At 51.5% G+C, this 20,443-nt stretch overlaps 6 protein-coding genes and 1 non-coding gene across 7 annotated transcripts; 4 read left to right on the top strand and 3 right to left on the bottom strand.

Annotated features, from left to right (window-relative positions):
- Positions 1–5,894: 5,894 nt before the first annotated feature.
- On the bottom strand, positions 5,895–7,210 carry N0V96_007085 (uncharacterized protein; the record flags this gene model as incomplete). The annotated part of the gene is made up of 3 exons (XM_053196200.2): positions 5,895–6,096; positions 6,157–6,698; positions 6,767–7,210. The coding sequence occupies 3 exons, from the start codon at positions 7,208–7,210 to the stop codon at positions 5,895–5,897; spliced, it is 1,188 nt and encodes a 395-aa protein (XP_053046319.2).
- Positions 7,211–8,558: 1,348 nt separating this feature from the next.
- N0V96_007084 (uncharacterized protein) lies at positions 8,559–10,158 on the top strand (the record flags this gene model as incomplete). Its single annotated transcript, XM_053196199.2, has 3 exons — positions 8,559–8,797; positions 8,849–8,980; positions 9,045–10,158. The coding sequence occupies 3 exons, from the start codon at positions 8,559–8,561 to the stop codon at positions 10,156–10,158; spliced, it is 1,485 nt and encodes a 494-aa protein (XP_053046318.2).
- A 276-nt stretch (positions 10,159–10,434) lies between these two features.
- On the bottom strand, positions 10,435–11,529 carry N0V96_007083 (uncharacterized protein; the record flags this gene model as incomplete). Its single annotated transcript, XM_065757913.1, has 1 exon — positions 10,435–11,529. The coding sequence occupies one exon, from the start codon at positions 11,527–11,529 to the stop codon at positions 10,435–10,437; it is 1,095 nt and encodes a 364-aa protein (XP_065613436.1).
- A 1,287-nt stretch (positions 11,530–12,816) lies between these two features.
- N0V96_007082 (uncharacterized protein) lies at positions 12,817–14,430 on the top strand (the record flags this gene model as incomplete). Its single annotated transcript, XM_053196197.2, has 2 exons — positions 12,817–13,023; positions 13,090–14,430. The coding sequence occupies 2 exons, from the start codon at positions 12,817–12,819 to the stop codon at positions 14,428–14,430; spliced, it is 1,548 nt and encodes a 515-aa protein (XP_053046316.2).
- A 209-nt stretch (positions 14,431–14,639) lies between these two features.
- N0V96_007081 (uncharacterized protein) lies at positions 14,640–15,164 on the bottom strand (the record flags this gene model as incomplete). Its single annotated transcript, XM_053196196.2, has 1 exon — positions 14,640–15,164. One exon carries the CDS (start codon positions 15,162–15,164, stop codon positions 14,640–14,642), a length of 525 nt encoding a protein of 174 aa, XP_053046315.2.
- Positions 15,165–15,415: 251 nt separating this feature from the next.
- N0V96_007080 lies at positions 15,416–15,487 on the top strand. Its single transcript has one exon. It is a non-coding gene; the product is annotated as a tRNA-Arg (tRNA).
- A 3,291-nt stretch (positions 15,488–18,778) lies between these two features.
- Positions 18,779–20,392, top strand: N0V96_007079 (uncharacterized protein; the record flags this gene model as incomplete). Its single annotated transcript, XM_065757912.1, has 1 exon — positions 18,779–20,392. The coding sequence occupies one exon, from the start codon at positions 18,779–18,781 to the stop codon at positions 20,390–20,392; it is 1,614 nt and encodes a 537-aa protein (XP_065613435.1).
- Positions 20,393–20,443: the final 51 nt, after the last annotated feature.

Below are 20,443 nucleotides of genomic sequence, written 5' to 3'. Positions count from 1 at the left end.
GACCCCTGTCCGCGTCTGAGTCCTTGGCTAGGGCAGACGACTGGGAGGGGGTTGAAGACGAACTAACGGGAGTCTCGCACATTCTTATTAAACTCGGGAGGCCAACTCTTTTGTCTGGATAGCCTTGCCTCCGCCGGTAGACTTCCGAGTTATTCTACCTTGAGCACTACAGTAGCGAACGTTGAAGTGACCTAATCATCCGATTGTTACCTATTCATGTTTGTTACCTGCTTCACCTTACATATAGGCAGCTTCATACATTAGTCCGGTAACTTTCACACTGCATCAACATAGTCCTCATGCATTGAATCTTTCTCTCCGCTCCCAGTAACGGCGCCAAGTGCGCCTTTCTCGTCCCCACCCTAGCTTTGATTTTTTCGATGAGTTGGCAAAACTCGGTGAGCTGTCCGGTGACGAGACACTTCAGAACCTGGTTCCTCTCCACTGGGCTCTCAATTTTGTATGACTGGAACCACATTGAATCTCCGGCAAGCTGAGAATTACCCGACTGCAGTTTCTGAACAACGTCCACGTAGGAGCGGACTGTCTTTTCGCAGATGTTGCTGAGATATTGTCCAGCCATGGCGAGTAGCATCATGCTTTCTGATCGAGACTTGCATAGGGTGCAACTCAGGATTGAGTCACAACCTTTGATCGCTTCTCGGCAGCAATTGAGAAGCACATCCATGGTAGCAGTTTCCGTGTTGGCGCCTTCGTTCCCAAGCTGCTCAAGTAAATGTGCCGCAAGCCTCAAACAGCGGCACTCGCTCTTCTTCTTGACGGAAAGGTCTGTACCCTCAAGCAACGCAGTCAGAGGGCTCGTTGCAGGCGCTGCCATGGTATAAGCCACTGGAGTTGACTTGCGACTGGGTTGCATCTTGGCGGAGGTTGGTTGATCAACTGACGGAATCATGAGATTTGATGGGAAATTCCCATCAAGCAAGAGGTCAAGACTTGATGATGAAAGCCCTGGCGTTGACGACGAGTCGTCCAAGACCTCGTTACTATCTAATGATACCTGTGTCAATTGGAATTCCCAACAGATACCTGCAAAACAGGGGAGGAAAGCACTTACCATTCATCTCAAAGTCTAGTTGAGTCTCCTGGGAACTGACTCCGTCCTCGCCACTATCATCGGCTGGGTCGAAGTATGCAGTATCCTTCCCTAGCTCTTGCCATGGTCCGGTGAAATCTCCACTCTTTAGATTCGCCACATCAATTGTTGTATTCGGTGACAACAGGCTGCATGATGCCAGCCAGTAATCGATTTGATCTTGTTCTTGTTTCGTGTGCTGTGCACTTCCAGTCTCTTCCGTAGTCTCGTTCTGACTAGTACTCGTCATATCAAACGTAGGACTCGGTAAACCGTTTTGCCGTTGGAGATTTTCCAGTTCCGTCAGTACTTCTGAGGCTTCCTGGCTCGTCGTGAACAGTAATGACGGATCCAAGTCGAATTTTTCCGAGTATGAAGGTGATGGAGGTGCCGCTGAGCTATCGAAAGAAGACTGTCGGGTCTTCGATACTTCCTTGGTCGAAGAAGTTGATTGCTTTCGTTTTCGAACGGTATTCCTGTTGATTGGGTACTTGCAAGTGTTGGAGCTTGATTTGCACCTATCGCAGCCATTCGGGTCTCCGTTGCATCGAAGCTGTGTCAACCCTTGAACGTCAGTATATAGACGTCATATTTTTTCAAGACTGAACGCTAACGAACCTTTCGTGCTCTGCAGTATTCGCATGCAATGTGAGGTTTCCCGCGTCGATTACGATTGATGACAGCCTCGGGGTTGTTTTCTATGAACGTTGGTTCTTTGTGTTGGAGATCATACATGAGAGTGCCAAACATCTTGGCGATTTGGGCCGGGGGACAATGCGGTAGTATGCAGGTTGGTGCTTGGGTGAAAGTTAGAAGGTCGGTGTTTGTCGAATTGGTAGATCTGAGACTACTCGCTAAGGGATGATCATATTACCACACTCATCATTGTTCATCCAGTACTTCAAGTATCGCACACACCGTTTTGAGGTTTTCGAGGCTTCATTAGGAAAAAACGTGCCGCCCCAGTACCATCCCACATGGCCCAAGGCTTACATAGATCGGATTACAACCCCCAGATGGTCGTGTTCAACGTCTGAGGAAACTTTGGCAAACAAGATTTATCCCAAGTTCGCCCGCTCACATGGTGCCTAGGTGGCATCGCCTTTTTTCTTTGGAAAACCCAATGATAAGAAGGTCCTTCCACGCGATGATGGGAAGCATCTTTCAACAAACTCCGAGGTTGCAGTGCAACAGTGACAGCACGGGAAACAAGGTTTTGAAGTTCTCTCCAGCCTGCACACCGGCAAGGTCGTCGTAATGACTTGAGTCGAATGCATTGTTCTAGACGGCCCACCATGTCGATAGAGTTGTTCTACTTATCCGGCGGAGGGTTTGAAGAAAACCCAAGTGTTAAGGTGGCTTTATCATTTCCGAGCTGAAACCTTGCGAATTGTCAAATTCTGCAGGGAACAGCATAGACTCTGCGGATTGAAGTTCCGCTGTCCTTATCATTGTTGTTTGTCCTGTTGTCAGCTGTGTGAGGTTCTAATGCTTACCCCACGACATAAGAGAACTTACAAGGAGGTCACGGCAAGTTGGCCAAGGTCTCCTCCTCCGCATCGGGCCATAGGTGTTAATCTGATGCGGAGATTCAAGTCTCCGTCGGCACGTCCAGACAAGTCCGAGATGTACGCGCTTTTAGACTTTGCGATGAGTGGAGGTCCCATCTGAGGTATATTCTGCCCTGAGCTTATTTTCATCCCAGCCCGGGGAGCTGCCCAGATTTCAGATGTTGTTACATTCAGGCGAGTCATGGTTCTTGGATGCATGAGCGAACCTGGGAGCTGACGGAAGAACGCCAACAGCTGCCAGCATTGGCGAGCAGGTCATCTCAGCTTGTCTTTAACACATGCTCACCACGCGAGAGACGTCGGAACTAGATAGTTGCCTGCAAAAGAGCACGTGTAGTTGCAATCACTTATGCCTAGCTTGAACCATCGACGCTTTACCTCATGAAAAAGATTAACTTAGTCATCCGTGTTCAAGTCACTGTTCAAACAATAGTGCCGCATCTAAGTCTCAGGCGTGTTCTCACATTCCGAGCAGCTCAGGTTGATATATCATGACACAGATGGTCTTTTCAGAAGATAGCCGAGGAGTCCCAGGTCTGTGTTAATAGGAACATGACAACAAAACCACATTTGGTGCTCAGCATAACCCTAACAGATGTCTAAGTGGCCTCGGACCGTGGGTAAGCTTAGTGACTCTGCTGCAATATGACGTGAGGGGCAGAGTGTTCATCGAGATGTGAACAGTTACAATTGCGCGGAATTCTTCCCGACACAAGCCTCTAAAACGAAAACTTTGGGGAGATAACGCGGCTGAGTTGATTGTCAGTAAGGTCTCGCAAACCCAAAACGGACACCAGTAGTCCATGTCGTTTCAGCACGGTTGCTTTTTGCGACAGAGCGTGCAGTACAAAACGAGACCGGAGAGTTTACCCAAATAGTTCTGAACCGCTAATCTAACCTGCTGTCAACGGCTTCGGCCCGGACTCGTAAAGTTATCAAGCTTTCGGCATTGCCCAAAATGGCACAGTCAAGTCCGAATCAGGTCATTCTTCGGTTGCGAAGGCAGTGTTGTCATCGACTAGGAACGATTGGGTTGTGTTGGTACAGTCAGGGCTCAGAAGCGACCAGACCGTGAAAGTCTTGACCATCGGGGCATAGGTAGTTGATGTGTAGAAGGAGTCACGCGTTTGGAGACCCTCTTTGGTTACCTTGGTTGGACTTTAGAAAAAGATTCCTGTTCGATATAGCTCAAGATCGAAATCAGATTTGACAAAAGACTCTGGCGATTGCAATTCTTTATTGAATTATCAACACTAAAAGAACTAAGATGGATTCGTCGATCCCTGTACTCCAAAGCGAGAAGCTTGGATTACTCTCTGTGCCATGGGTTAATGCGCCACTATCTTTTTGGGCCACATGGGGAACGCTAGCTCTCTACCTTGGCCTCTTTGTAGGCAGAATACTGCTTTCCAACTTCAGAGAAGCCCCACTAACCACTTACGTTGATTCTAGGGCGTAGCAAGTCCAATCATTTTGGGTCTTTACAACTACTATCTTCATCCCATCGCACACGTGAAAGGACCTTTCATCGCGTCCATATCTCCGGTATGCGCGCAAGATTGTTTCTCAATACTCTCCTTCGTGCTAATTCAGTGTCAGATCTGGCTCATTCGGTCCGTATCAGGACATCGACTCAACAATGACATCGAAAAGGTGCATGCCCAATATGGTAAATGCGCATGCCAAGGCACAGCTTCCTGAGCTCTGCTAATGATTTTGCCCTCAGGACCTGTCGTTCGTATCGGTCCAAACGAGCTTTCGTTTGCCACAGAAGATGCCCTTAAGACGATCCACAACCCCGGTCCCGATGGCGGTCACTTCACGAAGCAAGGTACAATCGAGTCTCTGCTCGCCAAACTCATTTGGGCAGCTCCAAACCTTTTGACCACCACTGATCGAACTGCACATAAGAGACTGCGTACTGCATTACAGCCAGCCTTCACAGCCAAAGCGTTGATGGAACAGGAAGACATCGTTCAGCACCACGTTAATCGGGCCGTCGAGTCTCTAGGTTCGAAACTTCAAGAGAACAAGGTTGTGAGTATCAGCGATCATGTTGGAAAGATGATTTGGAGTATCGTTGGAGACTTGTCTTTTGGAGAACCGCTCCTCCATGATCAAATGAGTGAGTAGGGATAACATGCACGCCCTTTGCTGTTTTCAAGCTGATCGTCTTGTTAGGCACGTACGAAAAAATGAAGTACACTTACGGGAAAGGAGCGCCCCTTCTAGAACTCTTTCAATTTCTGACAGAGACACCTATTTTCGGTGGGCTCGCAAAACTGCCAGTCATGATAGTTCCACACATTTTTCGCGTCCCCAAAAACTTCCTTTTGATGAACCAACTCAGAGGGTGAGCTAGTCGAACTCCATTCTCCGACATAAACTCAAACTCACACAATTATAGCTGCATCGAGCGCCAAGGAGGGCGCAAAGACTTCTTGACCGCAATCTTATCCGCCAAAGAATCTGCGGGATTGACTCAGCCGGAGATGTTGAGTAATTCGGCCTTATTTGCGTAGGTTTCCCCTCATTTCCTGTCGTCTCATCACCCCGCCGTCCCTGATTCTAACTGGAAACAGCATGGTTGGCTATGACACTTCGGCTACAACTCTGTCAGCAGTCTTTTACCACGTGCTGCGGGACCCAGACCACTACAAGCGGGTTCAGAAAGAAGTCCGAGAAGCATATTCCTCAGTCTCTGAAATCACGGCTCAGAGCGTGCTCCGGCTCCCGTACCTGAATGCTTGCATCCAGGAAACTTTACGCCTGACGCCACCCATCAATGGTCGCGGCTCCCATCGCATCTCACCTGGGGCCATGATTGATGGGCTGTACGTGCCCAAGGGCGTCAATGTTTCTGCTGATATTTGGACTATTCACCGGAAGCCTGAGTATTGGGCTCTTGCTGACAAGTTCAGACCTGATCGCTGGCTTGACAACGGTCCGGGCACCGTCTTTGAGCACGATGTCCGGACCAGCTACCGGCCATTCCTCGTCGGACCTCGGGTGTGCATTGGTCGCGAAATGGCTTTGCAGTCCATTCGTCTGACTGTAGCCAAAGTAGCATTTTCGTTTGATCTAGAAATGGCTAACAAGGATACGTTCGTGTGGGAGAGGGATGCAGGCAATGATTATGTGTGGCATGACTACCATGTCTTGGTGAAGAGAAGAGCACACTAAGAGTTCTACGAGAAGCTTGCTGGAATTAGAACGTCGTCAAATTCAACTTATAGAGAGAAGTCCTTCAGCCCCTTGATAGTCCCATCAATACCAAGGTCCTCCTTCTCGTCCGGGCCCAGTAAGCCTAAGGCCTCACGTCGACTAGGTGCCGCCGCGTCGAAATACGGCTTCTCGGCAAGGGATGTTACACGAGTTCCATGACGAGGGTGATTGCCCTCATAATCCCAGCTAGCGTTGTGGATAGTGATTCTAAATGATGTTACTTGGTTATGAATTTGCACCATCGTCTGACGTTTAGAATGTGCGTACCTGTTATCCCAAAGAGCACTGGTATTGGGAGTCCACTTGAAGCGGACTTGGATATCCACGTTCTTCTCGTAGACGTCAAAGAGGTAGTTCAAGATGACATCACTCTCTGCCTTGTCGAGACCAATAATATGCGTGGTAAACAGACGGTTTACGTAAAGAGACTTCCATCCCGTCGCAGGATGAACGCGGACAAGAGGGTGAGCCCGCTCGATGTGCTTCGGTCCAGTCTCGGGGTCGTTGCGGTCCAGATACGTGTGAGCAGAGCGGTAGACGGCGTATTTCCCATCAATGATCTTGCGGAAGTCAGGCGAGAGCTTCTCGTAAGCCGAGTATCCGCTAGCCCAGAGGGTGTCGCCGCCAATCGGCGGGACAGCATCATTGTGCAAGTGAGTGATGCCGGATGGCTGACGCTCGTGGACCAGATCAGTGTGCCATTTCGAGGCACCGCCAGGGTTACGGAAGTTTGCTTTTCTCTCAGTGGCCATCAAGGCTGGCCAGATTACCGTGACGCCCAGGACGCCAGGGACTTGCGGAACTTGAGGCTATTGATACCTTTAGCTTGATCACATGCTATTGCAAATAAAGCCGGACTGAAATCAACATGACTTACGTGAACTTCAACTTCACCATACCAATCTCCCAACTCCTTCTGCTGTTGAGGCGACAGATCCTGGTCCCTGAAGAAGACAACACTGCGCTCAGCAATGAGCAACGCAAGCTCATCCTTTTGCTCGGGCGTGAGGTCCTTCAATTGCAGACCCTCAATCTCCGTACCAATGTGAGCCGTTAGATTGGTGACTTTCGTCGCCGCCCCGAGCAGGTTCTTCTTGGACTTGTCGGCCCTCGAGCCGGCGTCGACGTACTCCCGCTCCTTGTTGCGGATGTTGTATGCATCATCCAGGTACAGAGGTCGTGAAGGGCGATACGGGTACCCGTTTGACAAGTCCACCCCAGCCTTACTTAGCCTTGCCTTTGTAGTTTCGGGGAGCCCGAGGGTGTCCTTCCGCGGCTCCGCTACGTCGGTGATTGATGGGTCGATGGGAGCGGGAACCATGGTGATCTTAGTTGGAGATGTGGAAATGCAGTTTGATCGAGGGAATGGATATGATATCAAGTCTTTGCAAAGTTAGAAGAGTTCTCAGCAACTCTTAGTTCGAGCTGGATTAGATAGGCTCAGGCAGCTTTTTAAATCTTGTAATCCACGGCCTCTAATACGGCATGAATCCTCAGGCCCAATCCCACGGGACCTCCTCATTTGATCACGTTAATCAACAATTCCATGATTACCAATAATCGCGGGGTCAATGGTGCTTTTAGCAGAGGTAATCTATGGCTTCATCTGCATCAAATGTGACGAATCCAGAATCAGATGCGTAACATCGAACCACCGCGCCACGGAACTCGGGGAGCAAATTCGCCAACCAAAATCCGGCGTCAGCACGCGATCAACGCCCAAACTCTCCAGAAGCTCGAAGTTAGAAATCTAGCCAAAGATAATGGAGGGTTTAATCAGCCAGTTGTTGGCTCGACGATTCGCCCTACCCTCCCCCGCGGAAGCGGATCCGGGGCGCATCGGCGGCGGCGGCGCTCTCGAGTGGGGGTTACGCGATACAAGGGGCCGATTGTGTGCTCATCAACCAACATCAGCCCAATCCCCTTTAAGAGATCATCACCCGAAGAAATCGGGTTTGAAGGGCTGCACTCGTGCGGGGGAATCTAATTGCTGGAGCGCGAGTGTAAGCTCCCGGTTTCCTAACTCCGTGTTCCCCTCACCATAGAGGCCGACCCAGTTCTTGGCTAAGTTACTAACTTTACCTGCCCAGCAAAAAGCTTTTCGCGAAGCTTTTGATCGACCGGATAACGAGAGTATCTACAAGCGAATATAGTTAGACAACTCGATGCGCTAGCAAATAATCTGAGCGCTCATGGCATCTGATTAGGAGGACAACCTGGGAAACCTATCTAAGGTGATTTGGCAACAGTATGTTCCGGTCCGTCCCGGATAATCGATCATCACGCAGCATTTATCAATCTTCAAAGCATCTTCTGCATGTCAATGACAGATTGTCCATCGGATGTTGTCCGCATCAAGGATGACAGACGCGCGCTTGTGCGGCGTTGTGCCTACGGTGCCTTCAGCTGTGTCCAGCACGCCATCGTATCCAGAAACCTCGTCAGCGATATGCCCAGTTGTTCCCTAGTTGCCCATGCGAGTCTGCTCCGATGTTGGCCCGAAAGACCCTGGAAAACTTGAAAACGCGACGCAAGAAAATTCCGCATATTCTGTTATATAAAGTCTAGCGTTTGCAGCGAATGTCGTTATCACTTTTGGTGATGTCGATCCAGGCGCGCAGCTGATCACTTACTCGTTTTTTTGGTTCCGAGACTAACTAGCTGCAAGTATGGGAGTCCCAGAGATCGAAAAGACTACGGTCGCCGACTCGCCTCGGAGCAAGTCGCCATCTTCCGTCAACGCGCGAGGGATCCAACCAACTGTTGTCGAGCTCGTGCAAGAAGAACCGAAGCTCACATGGCGGTCATATGTCTGGGATACCTTAGACAAGTCACCTCAAGAACGCAAGTTCATGTTCAAACTGGATGCTGTCATTCTCACATTTGCAAGTCTGGGATACTTCATCAAGTAAGCTGGCTCTTATCAATTAAGTCATTGTCTGTACTAACATGTCGTCAGGAACCTGGATCAGATCAACATCAACAATGCGTTTGTATCTGGCATGAAAGAAGATATGAAGCTCTTTGGCAACGAGCTCAACTACATGCAAGCCTGCTGGACCGTCGGATACGTCATTGGCGAAATTCCAAGGTAAGTTCAACGCCGGCTCCAAGTCTTTCCTTTGTGTTACAAGTACTGACGCTTATTTGCACAGCAACATCCTTCTCACCCGCGTCCGCCCATCAATCTGGATCCCCGCCTGCGAATGCACCTGGGCCGTTCTAACAATCCTCATGGTCAAATGTACAAACGTCAATCAGCTCTACGTCCTCCGCTTCTTCATTGGTCTCGCCGAGAGCACATTCTATCCCGGCATGCAGTACATCATTGGATGCTGGTACAGAAAAGACGAGCTTGCCAAGCGATCCTGCCTTTTTCACTCTGCGGGCTCCATCGGCTCCATGTTTTCAGGATACCTTATGGCCGCCGTCTACAATCTCAGTGGCGTCCACGGATGGAAGGGCTGGCAGTGGCTTTTCATCGTTGATACCGTTATTTCCCTGCCAATCGCGATTGCCGGGTTCTTCTTCCTGCCTGATGTTCCTGAGATCACGAAAGCCTGGTGGTTGACCAAGGATGACGTGGCTCTTGCGCAAAAGCGGATGCAGCTTGAGGGGAGAGCAAACCGGCAGCCGTTCACAAAGACCAAGATAAAGAAGATTTTCACTAGCTGGCATATCTATGCCCTCACTGCGCTGTATATCTTCTTCAACAACGGATGCGGAATTATGAGTCAGCCTGCGTTCCAGTTGTGGTTGAAAGGAGAGGGATACTCTGTCAAGGAGTACAACACATATCCGACGATTACATCAGCCATCACGGTGATAACAACGTGGATCTACGCCTGGTCCTCGGACTCCGTCTTCAAGGGTGAGAGATGGCCGCCGATAGTCTTCTCCGGGACACTCAATATCGTGCTCTACTCGAGTTTGGCAGCGTGGAATATCTCCGATTCGTGGAAATGGGGCTGTTTCCTGCTCGTCGGATTCGGTGGTGGCATCAGCGGGTTGACGTTCGCGTGGGCCCATGAAATTTGCAAAGACGATAACGAAGAGCGAGCGCTCGTGACGGGCTCGATGAATCAGATGGCATACGTTTTCCAGGCGTGGTTGCCGCTGCTTATTTGGCAGCAAGTCGAGGCTCCTCGGTACCCGAAGGGTTATATCACAATGATCTTCTTTGCTGTTGGTATGGCAGGCACTTCGTTGCTGATCAGGTTCTTACACCGTCGGGAGCTGGGGAAAAAGGTCTCGGTACCCGCTGCTTAAAGACACGAAAGAAGTCTTGAGCCATGGATTGCGTGTGGTTGAATTGGTAACACGTAGATGCACTCATATCCAAGGTAGCTCTTCTAGGCTGATAAGAATCTTTGAATCGACAGCAAGATGTTATGTCTAGTCGCTATAATAGCTCTCATGTTTCAACCTGTCCTCATTCGACGAGTAGGCCTTACTCAGTATCAGTCATATCTTATGATCTTATGCATGAGACAACACATGATGCATGGTTTGATGACCTTACGTTGTCATTTAAGTACTATCATTCTAGTCGGTTTTGACTGCGTCCAACTCTTGATACAACTCTCTCTTCACCTCCTCGCTAGCCCAACACATGTCAACCCCATTCCTCGCCAGCTTGACCATATCCTTCTTACTAAACCCACAGTAGGTGTATGCCTTCTGCATATTCCCATCCACCCACACATCATGCATATACACCGGATCATCACTATTAATATTAAACCTGACACCCCTCTCCCACAAAGTCCGAATTTTGGGGAATAATACCTCCGTCGCCGTCCGCCGATGATACGCGTGAGGACACAACGTCAAGCCGATCCCCCGATCCAACAACCCCTGCAGCAGTTCCTCCTTATCCGCCGCATCAAGCCCATGATCAATACGCTCCGCCCCAGCGCCATCACAGACCTCGAAAACCGCCTCATGGACGTGCTCAAACGTATCCTTTTGCCCGAAATCGCAGTGCATTGTGACATGCAGCCCATCCTTCTTCGCCCTTTGGAAACCTTGCTCGAAGAGCATCGGCGGCCTCTTGAAGGCATTGCTCGCCAGCCCGACAGCGTGGAAGAGACCCTTGCCACCCTCGACATTACCCGCAGCCCACGGCCTGGCCGCCTCGTACGCAGCCAATCCGTCCTCGAGGCTTTCGTCACGGATGAAGCAGAAGATCCAATTCGACTTCACACCATGGACCTCCGCGCCGTCTCGCTGAGCTCTCAAGTACCCATTCAGCACATCCTCCGCCGGCACGCCCCTCCGCGTATGCGCCTGGATGTCGAAAAACGGCTCGACGTAGCGGACGTTCATCTCGGCGCAGCGCCGGAAGTAGTCCATTGACATTTCGTAAAAGTCATTTTCTGTTTTCAAGACTTCGCAACCTGCGAAATAAGCCTCGAGAAATGTCGGGATACCCGGGACGCGGCCGTTGATTTCGGGGCGGTGGTTGAAGAAGACCTTGTACGAGTCCAGGAGAGCCTCGTAGGTTTCGTATTGCAGGGGCACGTTGTTACGTTTTGCGAGTTTCCAGCGGAGGGCGGGAAGGAGGGTTCCCTCGATGTGGATGTGCAGCTCGACCTTGGGAAGGGAGGCGATGAAGGGTGAGATTTCGAGGCCGTTCATGGTTTCGGGTTGTTGGGGGTTTGCCCGCTGTCAGATTCCAGGTTCCCGGTTGCTGGTGTCAAGATGGGAAGACAGTGAGAGTTGAGAAGTCTGATCGTGTAAATGAAGAGCCAATCAAGCGTGCGGGATATGGCAGCTCGAGACTAGGATGTCTTGATATCTTGGTGGTCTCCGCGGGCACGTTTGCCGATCCGGCTGGGCGTCGCGTGGTAAATAGCCCGCCGGTGGCCAGTGTCGGACATGGGCCGACAGCTCAACGTCGCATCTCTCCTCGTCGGCTAGTACATTTTCACAGGCCATTTCTCAATAAGCTTAGTTCTGGAACGTTTGTATATCTCGGCGTGTAAGAATCACGAATCATATTAGACTGAAAACATAAGAATGGAGTTCTGATGGCCGATGTTCGCAGCAATGTGGGGTATTCAAGAAGGATTCGATAACGAAATTACTAGTAATAAGAGAGTCACAAAATCAAAGACTAAAGTTTTGATCCCCCCATATTCTGCCAATGGGCCAACCATAACCACCAAGTCGGTATCGAACACCTTTAGTCAATGTCAGCAGCTTTGTGCTCGTCCACTCACATGGTCTTCTTTCATCTCCAAATTCCGTCAAACATTCTCTTTTCTCCCCACATCGCGACGGTGCCACGAGAGCTCATTGAACGGCGCGATCGCTGTAGTGGCACTAGCGGAGTAACGTCGTATCTCGTCGGTTCGGATATTCGCCGACAGCACACAAAGGTGGGACGATATCTCTAGGCCAATCCACGCAAGACACTGGAGAACACCGTCTATTCAGCGGAGTCTAGCGGTCGCTAAGCTGTTCGCCCACTCCCGTCGCGCGGACGCAAACGCTTGTCTTATCAATTGACGTCCTGTTATCGGCCATCGTCTAGACGTTTTGGTCGGTCATTTTGCCGGTTCGCGAGTGTAGGACCGTTCGTTAGAACAAGGGAACCGGAGCGAGAGAGGGAGGGCAGAGGAGGAACAGGCGAACGCGTCGGCCTGTCACTGTCGGGGAAGATCGGCGGAAGATAAGGCACGTAACGTGCATTTTCTCTGCTTGGCCATTATTTCTTTTGGCCGCGGAAAGGTCGCGACCATCCCCGCCCACGGGACCTATTGGATGGCCGCTTCATTCAAAAGGGCGATGACACCCCGGCGCCGCTCTCGAGATGTGACCCTAGGATTCTCTGTAGGAGCTTCGAGTTCTTGGACAGCAGTTGACGACGACGATCAAGAGGAAGACGACCTAATCGACGAACGGCAGAACTTGCTCGCCAACATGGGGTCATCAACAGACGCGCCGCAGAACCCTCCCGCCGAGGTGCAGGATGGGGACAGGCAGCACATTGACAGCGACATGGCCAGGAAGATTGTCCGCAAGATTGATTTCAATATTATCCCGCTGCTCTTCATCACTTACATGTTCAACTTCATGGATAAGACGATTCTGTCCAGCGCCTCTGTATTTGGTCTCAGAACCGACACCGTACGTCGTTTTCTCACATTCAGTCTCATACATTTCACGACTGTATGGTGCTAACCTCGTGAACAGCATCTCAAAGGCCAAAACTACAGCTGGGTCTCCAGCATCTTCTACTTTGGCTACTTCGCCTGGACCTACCCAACCTCCCTCCTCATCGCCCGCCTCCCCGTCGCAAAGTACATGACCGCAAACACCTTCTTCTGGGGCGCCGTCGTCGCCCTCACAGCCGCCTGCACAAACTACGGCGGCCTCCTCACCGTCCGCTTCCTGCTCGGCGTCGCAGAGGCCACCATCACGCCCGCCTTCATGTTCCTGACCTCCACCTGGTACACCCGCGACGAGATCCCCACCCGCACGGGCATCTGGTTCGCCGGCAACAGCGTCGGCGGGCTCGTCGCCTCTTTCGTCGCCTTTGGCTTCGGCCATATCTCGAGCGACGATAAAGTCGGCCCCTGGCGCTGGATGTACATCATCCTTGGCGTCCTCACCTTTGTTTGGGCGTTTGTGCTGCTCATCTGGCTGCCCGATACCATCTCAAAGGCCCGCTTCCTTAAGCCTGAGGAGCGCCGGTACGCCGCCGACCGCGTTGTCGTCGCCGGCACGGGGTCCACGGAGAAGACGCACTGGAAGTGGGACCAGGTTGTCGAGTGCATGATCGACCCCAAGACGTGGTTCATCTTTGGCCTCGAAATCATCACCCAGATCCCCAATGGCGGCACCCAGAACTTTGCCAACCTCGTCATCAAGTCATTTGGCTTCACCAGTCTGCAGTCGACCCTCATCAACATCCCCTACTCGCTTCTCTCTGCCGCCGTCATCGCCGGAACGGGCTGGATCGCGGGCCGCTATCGCAAGATGAATTGCATCCTCATTGCCATCGTCGTGTTGCCGTGCATCACGGGCGCGGCGATCATCTACTCCCGCGAAAGCGTCAGCAGCGGAGTCCAGCTCTTTGGCTACTTCCTCCTCTCCCCCGGCCCGGCCGCGATGCCGCTCGCCATGTCGCTCGTCTCGGCAAACTACCGCGGCGTGACCAAGAAGATGACCATGTCGTCGTTGCTGTTCCTCGCCTACTGCGCTGGCAACATTGCTGGTCCGCAATTCTTCAAGGCCAGTGAGGAACCACACTACAACACTGCTTTCCGCACCATCATGATCTGCTACTCGCTCGTCGTGGTGCTGGCGCTCGGTCTGCGGTTCTACCTCCAGTGGATGAACGCCAAGCGCACGAGGGAGGAAGGGTACGAGGGCAGCGCTGGTGGTGCTGGTGCCGTTGGTGGCGGTAAGGTCATGCAGGCTGAGGGTACTGCTGGTGATGTCGCGGATATGGTTGATCGGGTTGAGCTTCGGCCTGAGGATTATGAGGATGTGACGGACTGGAAGACGGCCGGCTTCAGGTATCGCCTGTAAGAGGTGAGGTAAATGGCTTGCTGACAGAAGTCTGGGTTAGGTGGGCCTCGATAGATGGATAGAGAGATAATTTGCGCCTTCTCACTCATCTCTTCTGGGAGATGAGACGGAGGAATTTGCAAACTTAATAGAGACTTCGGTGAAGAAGTACTGGCAGCGCCGAGTGTCGTGTGGTGATGTGAAGTGATGTGAGATGATGCAACCGTGCTTCAGTCAAAGTGACCCGCAACATGATGCTCAACAGCAGCAGCATCACCCTCAAACTCACCACAGACAGGGCACGTCACGGTCTCAGAAGCCGGAGTAGGCGCTGCTTCCTGCTCGGCACCAGAGTTTGCAGCCATCCTGCCTCGCCCACCGTTCTTCTGCTTAGCAGGCCGAATATAAGCCTCGAGCCCAACCTCCGCGGAAGGCAGCTCGGCCTCAGCATCTTGCCTGCGACCGCCGCCGCGGCGGGAAGGTCTGCGCGAGTCTCCATACGCGGCCAAGCCGTCGGCGGCTTCGGTGGATGTAAATGATGGTTCTAGTGGCTGCTGCGTGCCGTCGGTATGAGACTGAACTCGTCCAACCCGTCCATCGGAGAGCCGGACTTTGATGCCTCGAGGGTGGTTGCCGCGCGTGAGCACATCCTGGACGGTCCCAGAGACGGTGCGACCTGTGGGTTGGTCTGCTTTGAGTACGATATTGACGCCTGCGCCGCGGACGACGGTGGTTATTGTTGGAACGCGAGCCATCTTGGTGAAGCTTCCAAAAAAAGAACAAGACTGTCGGCGGTAAGATCGTTGTGTTTCTGGCAAGGGGTGTAAGTGGATGGTGTCGCTGCTGATAGCTGCCCCAAAGAAATTGTGAGTTTGGGCATGGGCGAATGACGCCACCTACCAGGCGTAGGGAGTTCTGTGGCGCGGCTGATCGCCTGAGATCCGCTCTCGGTCCCGCTAAGCCACGCATCATGGGCGCGCAAATTTCGAAACTTTTTCATGAACCCGGCCGGGTGGCGCAATGGCAGCGCGTTGCTTTCCGGTGGCAAAGGTTCTGGGTTCGAGTCCCAGCTCGGTCGATTTGTTTTGCTTTTTACCTCTATTCCATACAGGAATTTTGCTTCGTCTTGTGAGACCTTCATTTTCATCGACAGATTGGAAATAAAGTGCTTTGAAGGGTGGGTGGTGTGGTCACTCAACCTAAAAAATAACGGAAGGTTAACCGTGTGTAAGCCGAGCGGGCCGTTGGAGAGTTAGGTTGGTGGCCCACCCCGAGCCGTTCGTGGGGCCGGGAAGTAGAACGCCGGCGCCTACTTCAACTGAGGTGCTTTATTTGCTCTGAGATATCGGTCAGCTTGTATGAAAGATCCGTTGAAAGTACCTTAACTAGCTATTGAGCTTTTCTAGGAAAACAAAACGATTTTCTTTATTTATTTCGATAGCACACACCGCCCTTATGGGGAAGGGGGAGGGGCGGTGTTCCCGTCACATGATCGCCCGCCCACTTACAGACGATGAGCAACGTGAAGTGAGCGCGGTGAAGTGAGTGAGTGAGTGCACAATAGTAAGTGACAATTCAACTTTTAGGTCTCCCCTGGAGCAATTTACAGAAACATCAGATCTGTGCATATCACACACACTGGTTGCTCCAGACACGTAAACCTTTTTGTTCTCTGGCCAACTTCTTTTTCACTTTTACACTCGATCCTTCAAGAGACGAGCAATTTCTCGATTTCCTCCACAACGGCTTTTCGAGTGCTCCTGGAAATTCAAGACTCTCAATATATTTCTTTGCTCGCCCTGAGCTGGGTTATTGCGCCCACCTCATTGTCGATACACCGCGCGAAAGCTCGCAAAAAGCCGACCTAACCTTCCCGTGTCAACGAACTGATCCCCCTGCATTGACATATTCATACCGATCAGTCTACAAACAATCGCGCCTTTACAACATGGCATCTCCCAAAATAGATGCCGCCCGCGAGATCTGCTATAACTCCTGGCTGGATGCTTTCGACGATGGTCTCGATTACGCTGGATCGCCTCCGCGCAGCATGCCTCTTGTCGTCTTACACTTCGAAGGAGATGATCTCATGGATCGCCTAGAGAACTATTGGTCGGTCGAGCTCGAAACCAGAGACACCTGGAGCTTGCCATGCGCGCACGAAAAAGACGTACTTGGTCATCCAGGTCATCCCTGTGGTCTTTGGGTTGGATGGTGGATTCCGGATATGACTGATCTATACCGACCAGACCGTCTAAGAAACGCAAGTGTGGAAGACTGCGGCACTGTCCCCTTGGATCATACTACGGTCAAGAAAGCCTTCAAAATTGTCTACAAGTTGGGGGTTCGCGGCCCCAAACTTTTCGCTCTTTGCGAGCCCAACCCGGACGGTCTCTGCATTGCCGCCTTCGTTCCCCGGGAAGCAGAGAACGTCTTCTTCTTTGAGGAGTGGAGAGATGATACCCTCTTGGGACGCTTGAGCCGAGAAAAAGACTGGCTGCAGAGAGCCAACGAAGGGGCACTGAGAGCTTGTCCTGCAGAAAGCGCTACATTGAAATCCGCGGCACAGCAATGTCAATGCTATCCCCGTACGTCTAGTCCTAGAGTGAAGTACACTTTAAATGACAATCCAGCTGACAATACAAACAGACTTGTCTCCGAAGAACAGCTCATCTGACGGGAAAGATAGCATGGGCAAAGGCTTGAACAGTTGTGAAGTTCAGCATGCTTAAAAACAAGGTAGAGGCGCGGACGACGCGATTGGAAGCGCTTCTGCATCTGTTTCCAGTATACAACATCATGAAGGTGCATATCGCCAAATATCCTAAAGGACGCGGACTCTAATTTCTCAATCAGGTCTTCGAAACGGATCCCCTTCGAACGATGGGTCTGGCCATAACTCCGTGAAGAGCCCACGAAGATTTGCTCTTCCGCCTCAAGAAGTTCAGCACAATGACTCCGCCAACCCCGCCTGACCAATTCGTCAGAAAAGCAGATCCATCGGCCTGAAGAGACCTCATTCTTCTACTCCGAGCCCTGCCCAAGCATACAGGAAAAAGACGCGTAACAATTTTCACACCGAAGCCAAGATTGATTCGGACCAAGACCGACATCAACCTTTGCGGGGCAGAGAGGCGTCCCAGGGTCGGCCTGAAAGCATAGAGTCTTGGGAAGGGATCAGCATCAAACGCGACGCGACTGAGGAAGGCGACAATGAGGTTCAGTTCCTGAACGAAGCCCCTGTGATGAGAGACCAGGAGATGCATCACGCTGAAAAAGCAGCAAACAGGGCTCCGCTCGACCCAAGCGCCGACTTCGTTGCCGACTTCATCGCAGCGGGAAACCTTCCCCAGCTGGCACGTCTCCCCGATGTTTTCTGACGTCATGTCATGCTTGAAGACTTTCGAGAGCACTTGACGTCGACAATCATGGCAGAGTTCGATGCCTTGGTCCAAAACATTGTGGATTCGACGGAGGAAGCATTCGGGTCTTGCTCGCGGGGACACTGGAAAAGAAGCTGAAGAACAGATTGCCTACGGCCCGAAATGCTTGAAAAGAAAATATTCCACCCGTCTGGATTCAGACAGCAGTGATTGCCGACTGTCTTTTTCTGGATATCTGTCGATGACCATCGTTGCTATCCAAACAAGGACGACAAATTACCATAGGAGAGATGACCACATTTCTCATGAGCGAGTAAGCACTACACCATCCACTCCACAGCTTGACAGTAGCATGACGGCCTCGAACAGTGAACCAGCATCAGAAAGGGATTGGCTACCGCCGCATAGGGTTCGATTTGGGCAGCTATATTATGATAGAGGGATGATGTGCGTTGAGCAATGAGTTTGCGAGGAACCACCGGAATAATGCTTGATTGTCGGAGTATCTGAGTCTCACATTACTGTCGTGTTGTTGTCAAGTATTTCTTAATGCAACAAACTATACCTAAATTTTCTATCCAGAAGAAATGTAGCATTCTCAAGACAAAGACACTAGGGGCCTCTTTCATTCATAAAAACAGTTGCATCGGACCATGAATCCATGTCTCTGTACCAATGGACTTTGCCACCCCTTTTAGCGGTGGTCTTCCTAGTTTTCTCCTTGTACACCATACCTGAATGTTCAAACGGAAGCCAACTTTGTCACAGACCGGGAAGCTGGGAAGAAAGAGCTGTGGACTCTACTTCCTTTCAAAGTTGTTTCCGAAGCATCTACAGAGTTTCTTTCTCTTTCCTTCTGTATCTCTTGCAACCTGTTACCTGCAGACTCTTTCAGCCTCTACAGTACGCATTGTTCCCTACTGCCTCACTCAATTGAGAATCAAGTCCTGTACTTTTCTTTGAAGAGGCTGCCAGAAACTCCGAGAATGGCAGCAAGCAGTGGAAAAGATCCCGAGGCGACGAAACAATACGCCTGGACCCTTCCTGGGTATGACATCCCGGGTTTCCAGCGAGAATGGCTAGAATTGGCCGCCAAGCTCTTCCACACCGACGCCTTGGACATCCTCTTGACATCTGAAGAGAAGAAGGAGGCTCTAGCGCTGATCGCCATCCCCATCACTAGTTCCTCCCTCAGTAACAAGTGCAGGGCGCAGGCCCTCCACAGGACTGTCAGCCAAGCGCGGGAGATGGGCCAGGGCAAGCGACCTCCCGCCAGAGTCACAATTCTTGCAGCTCTCCTCATCTACGCGCTGAAGCCTCCGTTGACTTGGTGGGAATGGGCGACCATGCATCAACCACTCGGTGTTCTGCGATATGTTCGGGACTGTGCTGATGGCCTCAGCATTTACTCGTCCGAGGGTATGTTGAAGGCAGCGTTAGCACATTCTCCGGCAGCACCAATCCAAGACCATTCGGAAAACTTGTTCGTCGTCGACAAGCCTTCATTGGAGGAGACCAGCGCTAAGCCTGCTGAACCTACTCCGCTTAACTCAGACCATTCAACTCTGCCGGCTTTGAGACCTTGGACACGCTCAATTACCAAGTTTACGACGCCTTCGCCACCAAGCAAGAAGCGGAACGCGGAACTCGACCCTCCCCAAGAGAAGAAAGCTGTCCAGAAGAAGAAGATGGCCAGTGCAAATAAACTCAAGTTGGCTATTCCGAAGAAGAATGTCGTCAGTCCGAAGAAGAAGACGGCCACCCCAAAGAAGAAGGTGACGGCTGAATCAGGAACCAAATCTACCACACAGGCAAAGAGCCCCAAGGTAAGTACGAAGACCCCGACCCGAGGTGCCACATTGGCCACTAATCTTGTTCTTACTCAACAGACTCGAGAAGCTGAAGCTTCGAAGCAACAACAGCCGATCGACAAGGTCTTACTGGCCAGATACATGAAGAGCACCCCCATGCTTGACAGAATTGCAGATTACAATGACGAATCCGTCCGTCGAGTTGCTCTTGCCAGTTTTCTCAAAGACTTGAAGAGCTCTGGTTGGGATGACTTGGAGAAGTGTACCTGGCAGCTCATCAAGGAGGGGGACTATGAGTCTCGCGCATTTCTCGCCGAGGCCATAATGAACAACGTCTATCAGCGCATAAATGAGTCTGTCGAAGACGTTCCGCAGCCCGTGCAGCTTGAAGAGCCCACACAGCAGCCCGTGCGACAGCCCGCGGAGGCCAAGCAGCCCGCACAACCCAGTCTGGATGAGCAACCTACGGATACACCAACGAAGCGGAGAAGCCGGTCCAGGCCCAAGCAGGCGAAGCGATCGACACGGACCAAGAAGTGTACCACAGAGACGGAGCAGCCCACAATGAACACGTTGGATGAGTATAACACACCTACGAAGCAGGCAAACCGGCCTTTCAGATTCTCTCCCAGCAGCCGTTTGTCTGATGACGTTTTCAACGATACTTCTCCTGTATCCGCCGCCTCACCAGCCACGGGTCTGCGGCAGCCGAATTTGGCTTCCCCGCCTCGCTTCAACATTCGAGGAGTTATATTTAAACGAGTGAAGTCGAAGGATACTCAGACTTGAGCGACATGCTTGAGTCCAGTCTTCGAGAACTGGCAACATTCCCCAGCGCTT

The sequence above is a fragment of the Colletotrichum fioriniae genome (assembly GCF_027942845.1).
Source record: "Colletotrichum fioriniae strain IMI 355084 chromosome Unknown scaffold_8, whole genome shotgun sequence".
In the NCBI taxonomy this organism is placed as follows: domain Eukaryota; kingdom Fungi; phylum Ascomycota; class Sordariomycetes; order Glomerellales; family Glomerellaceae; genus Colletotrichum; species Colletotrichum fioriniae.
The sequence above is the reverse complement of the archived record's forward strand: the minus strand, read 5'-3'. Positions and strand labels throughout refer to the sequence as shown.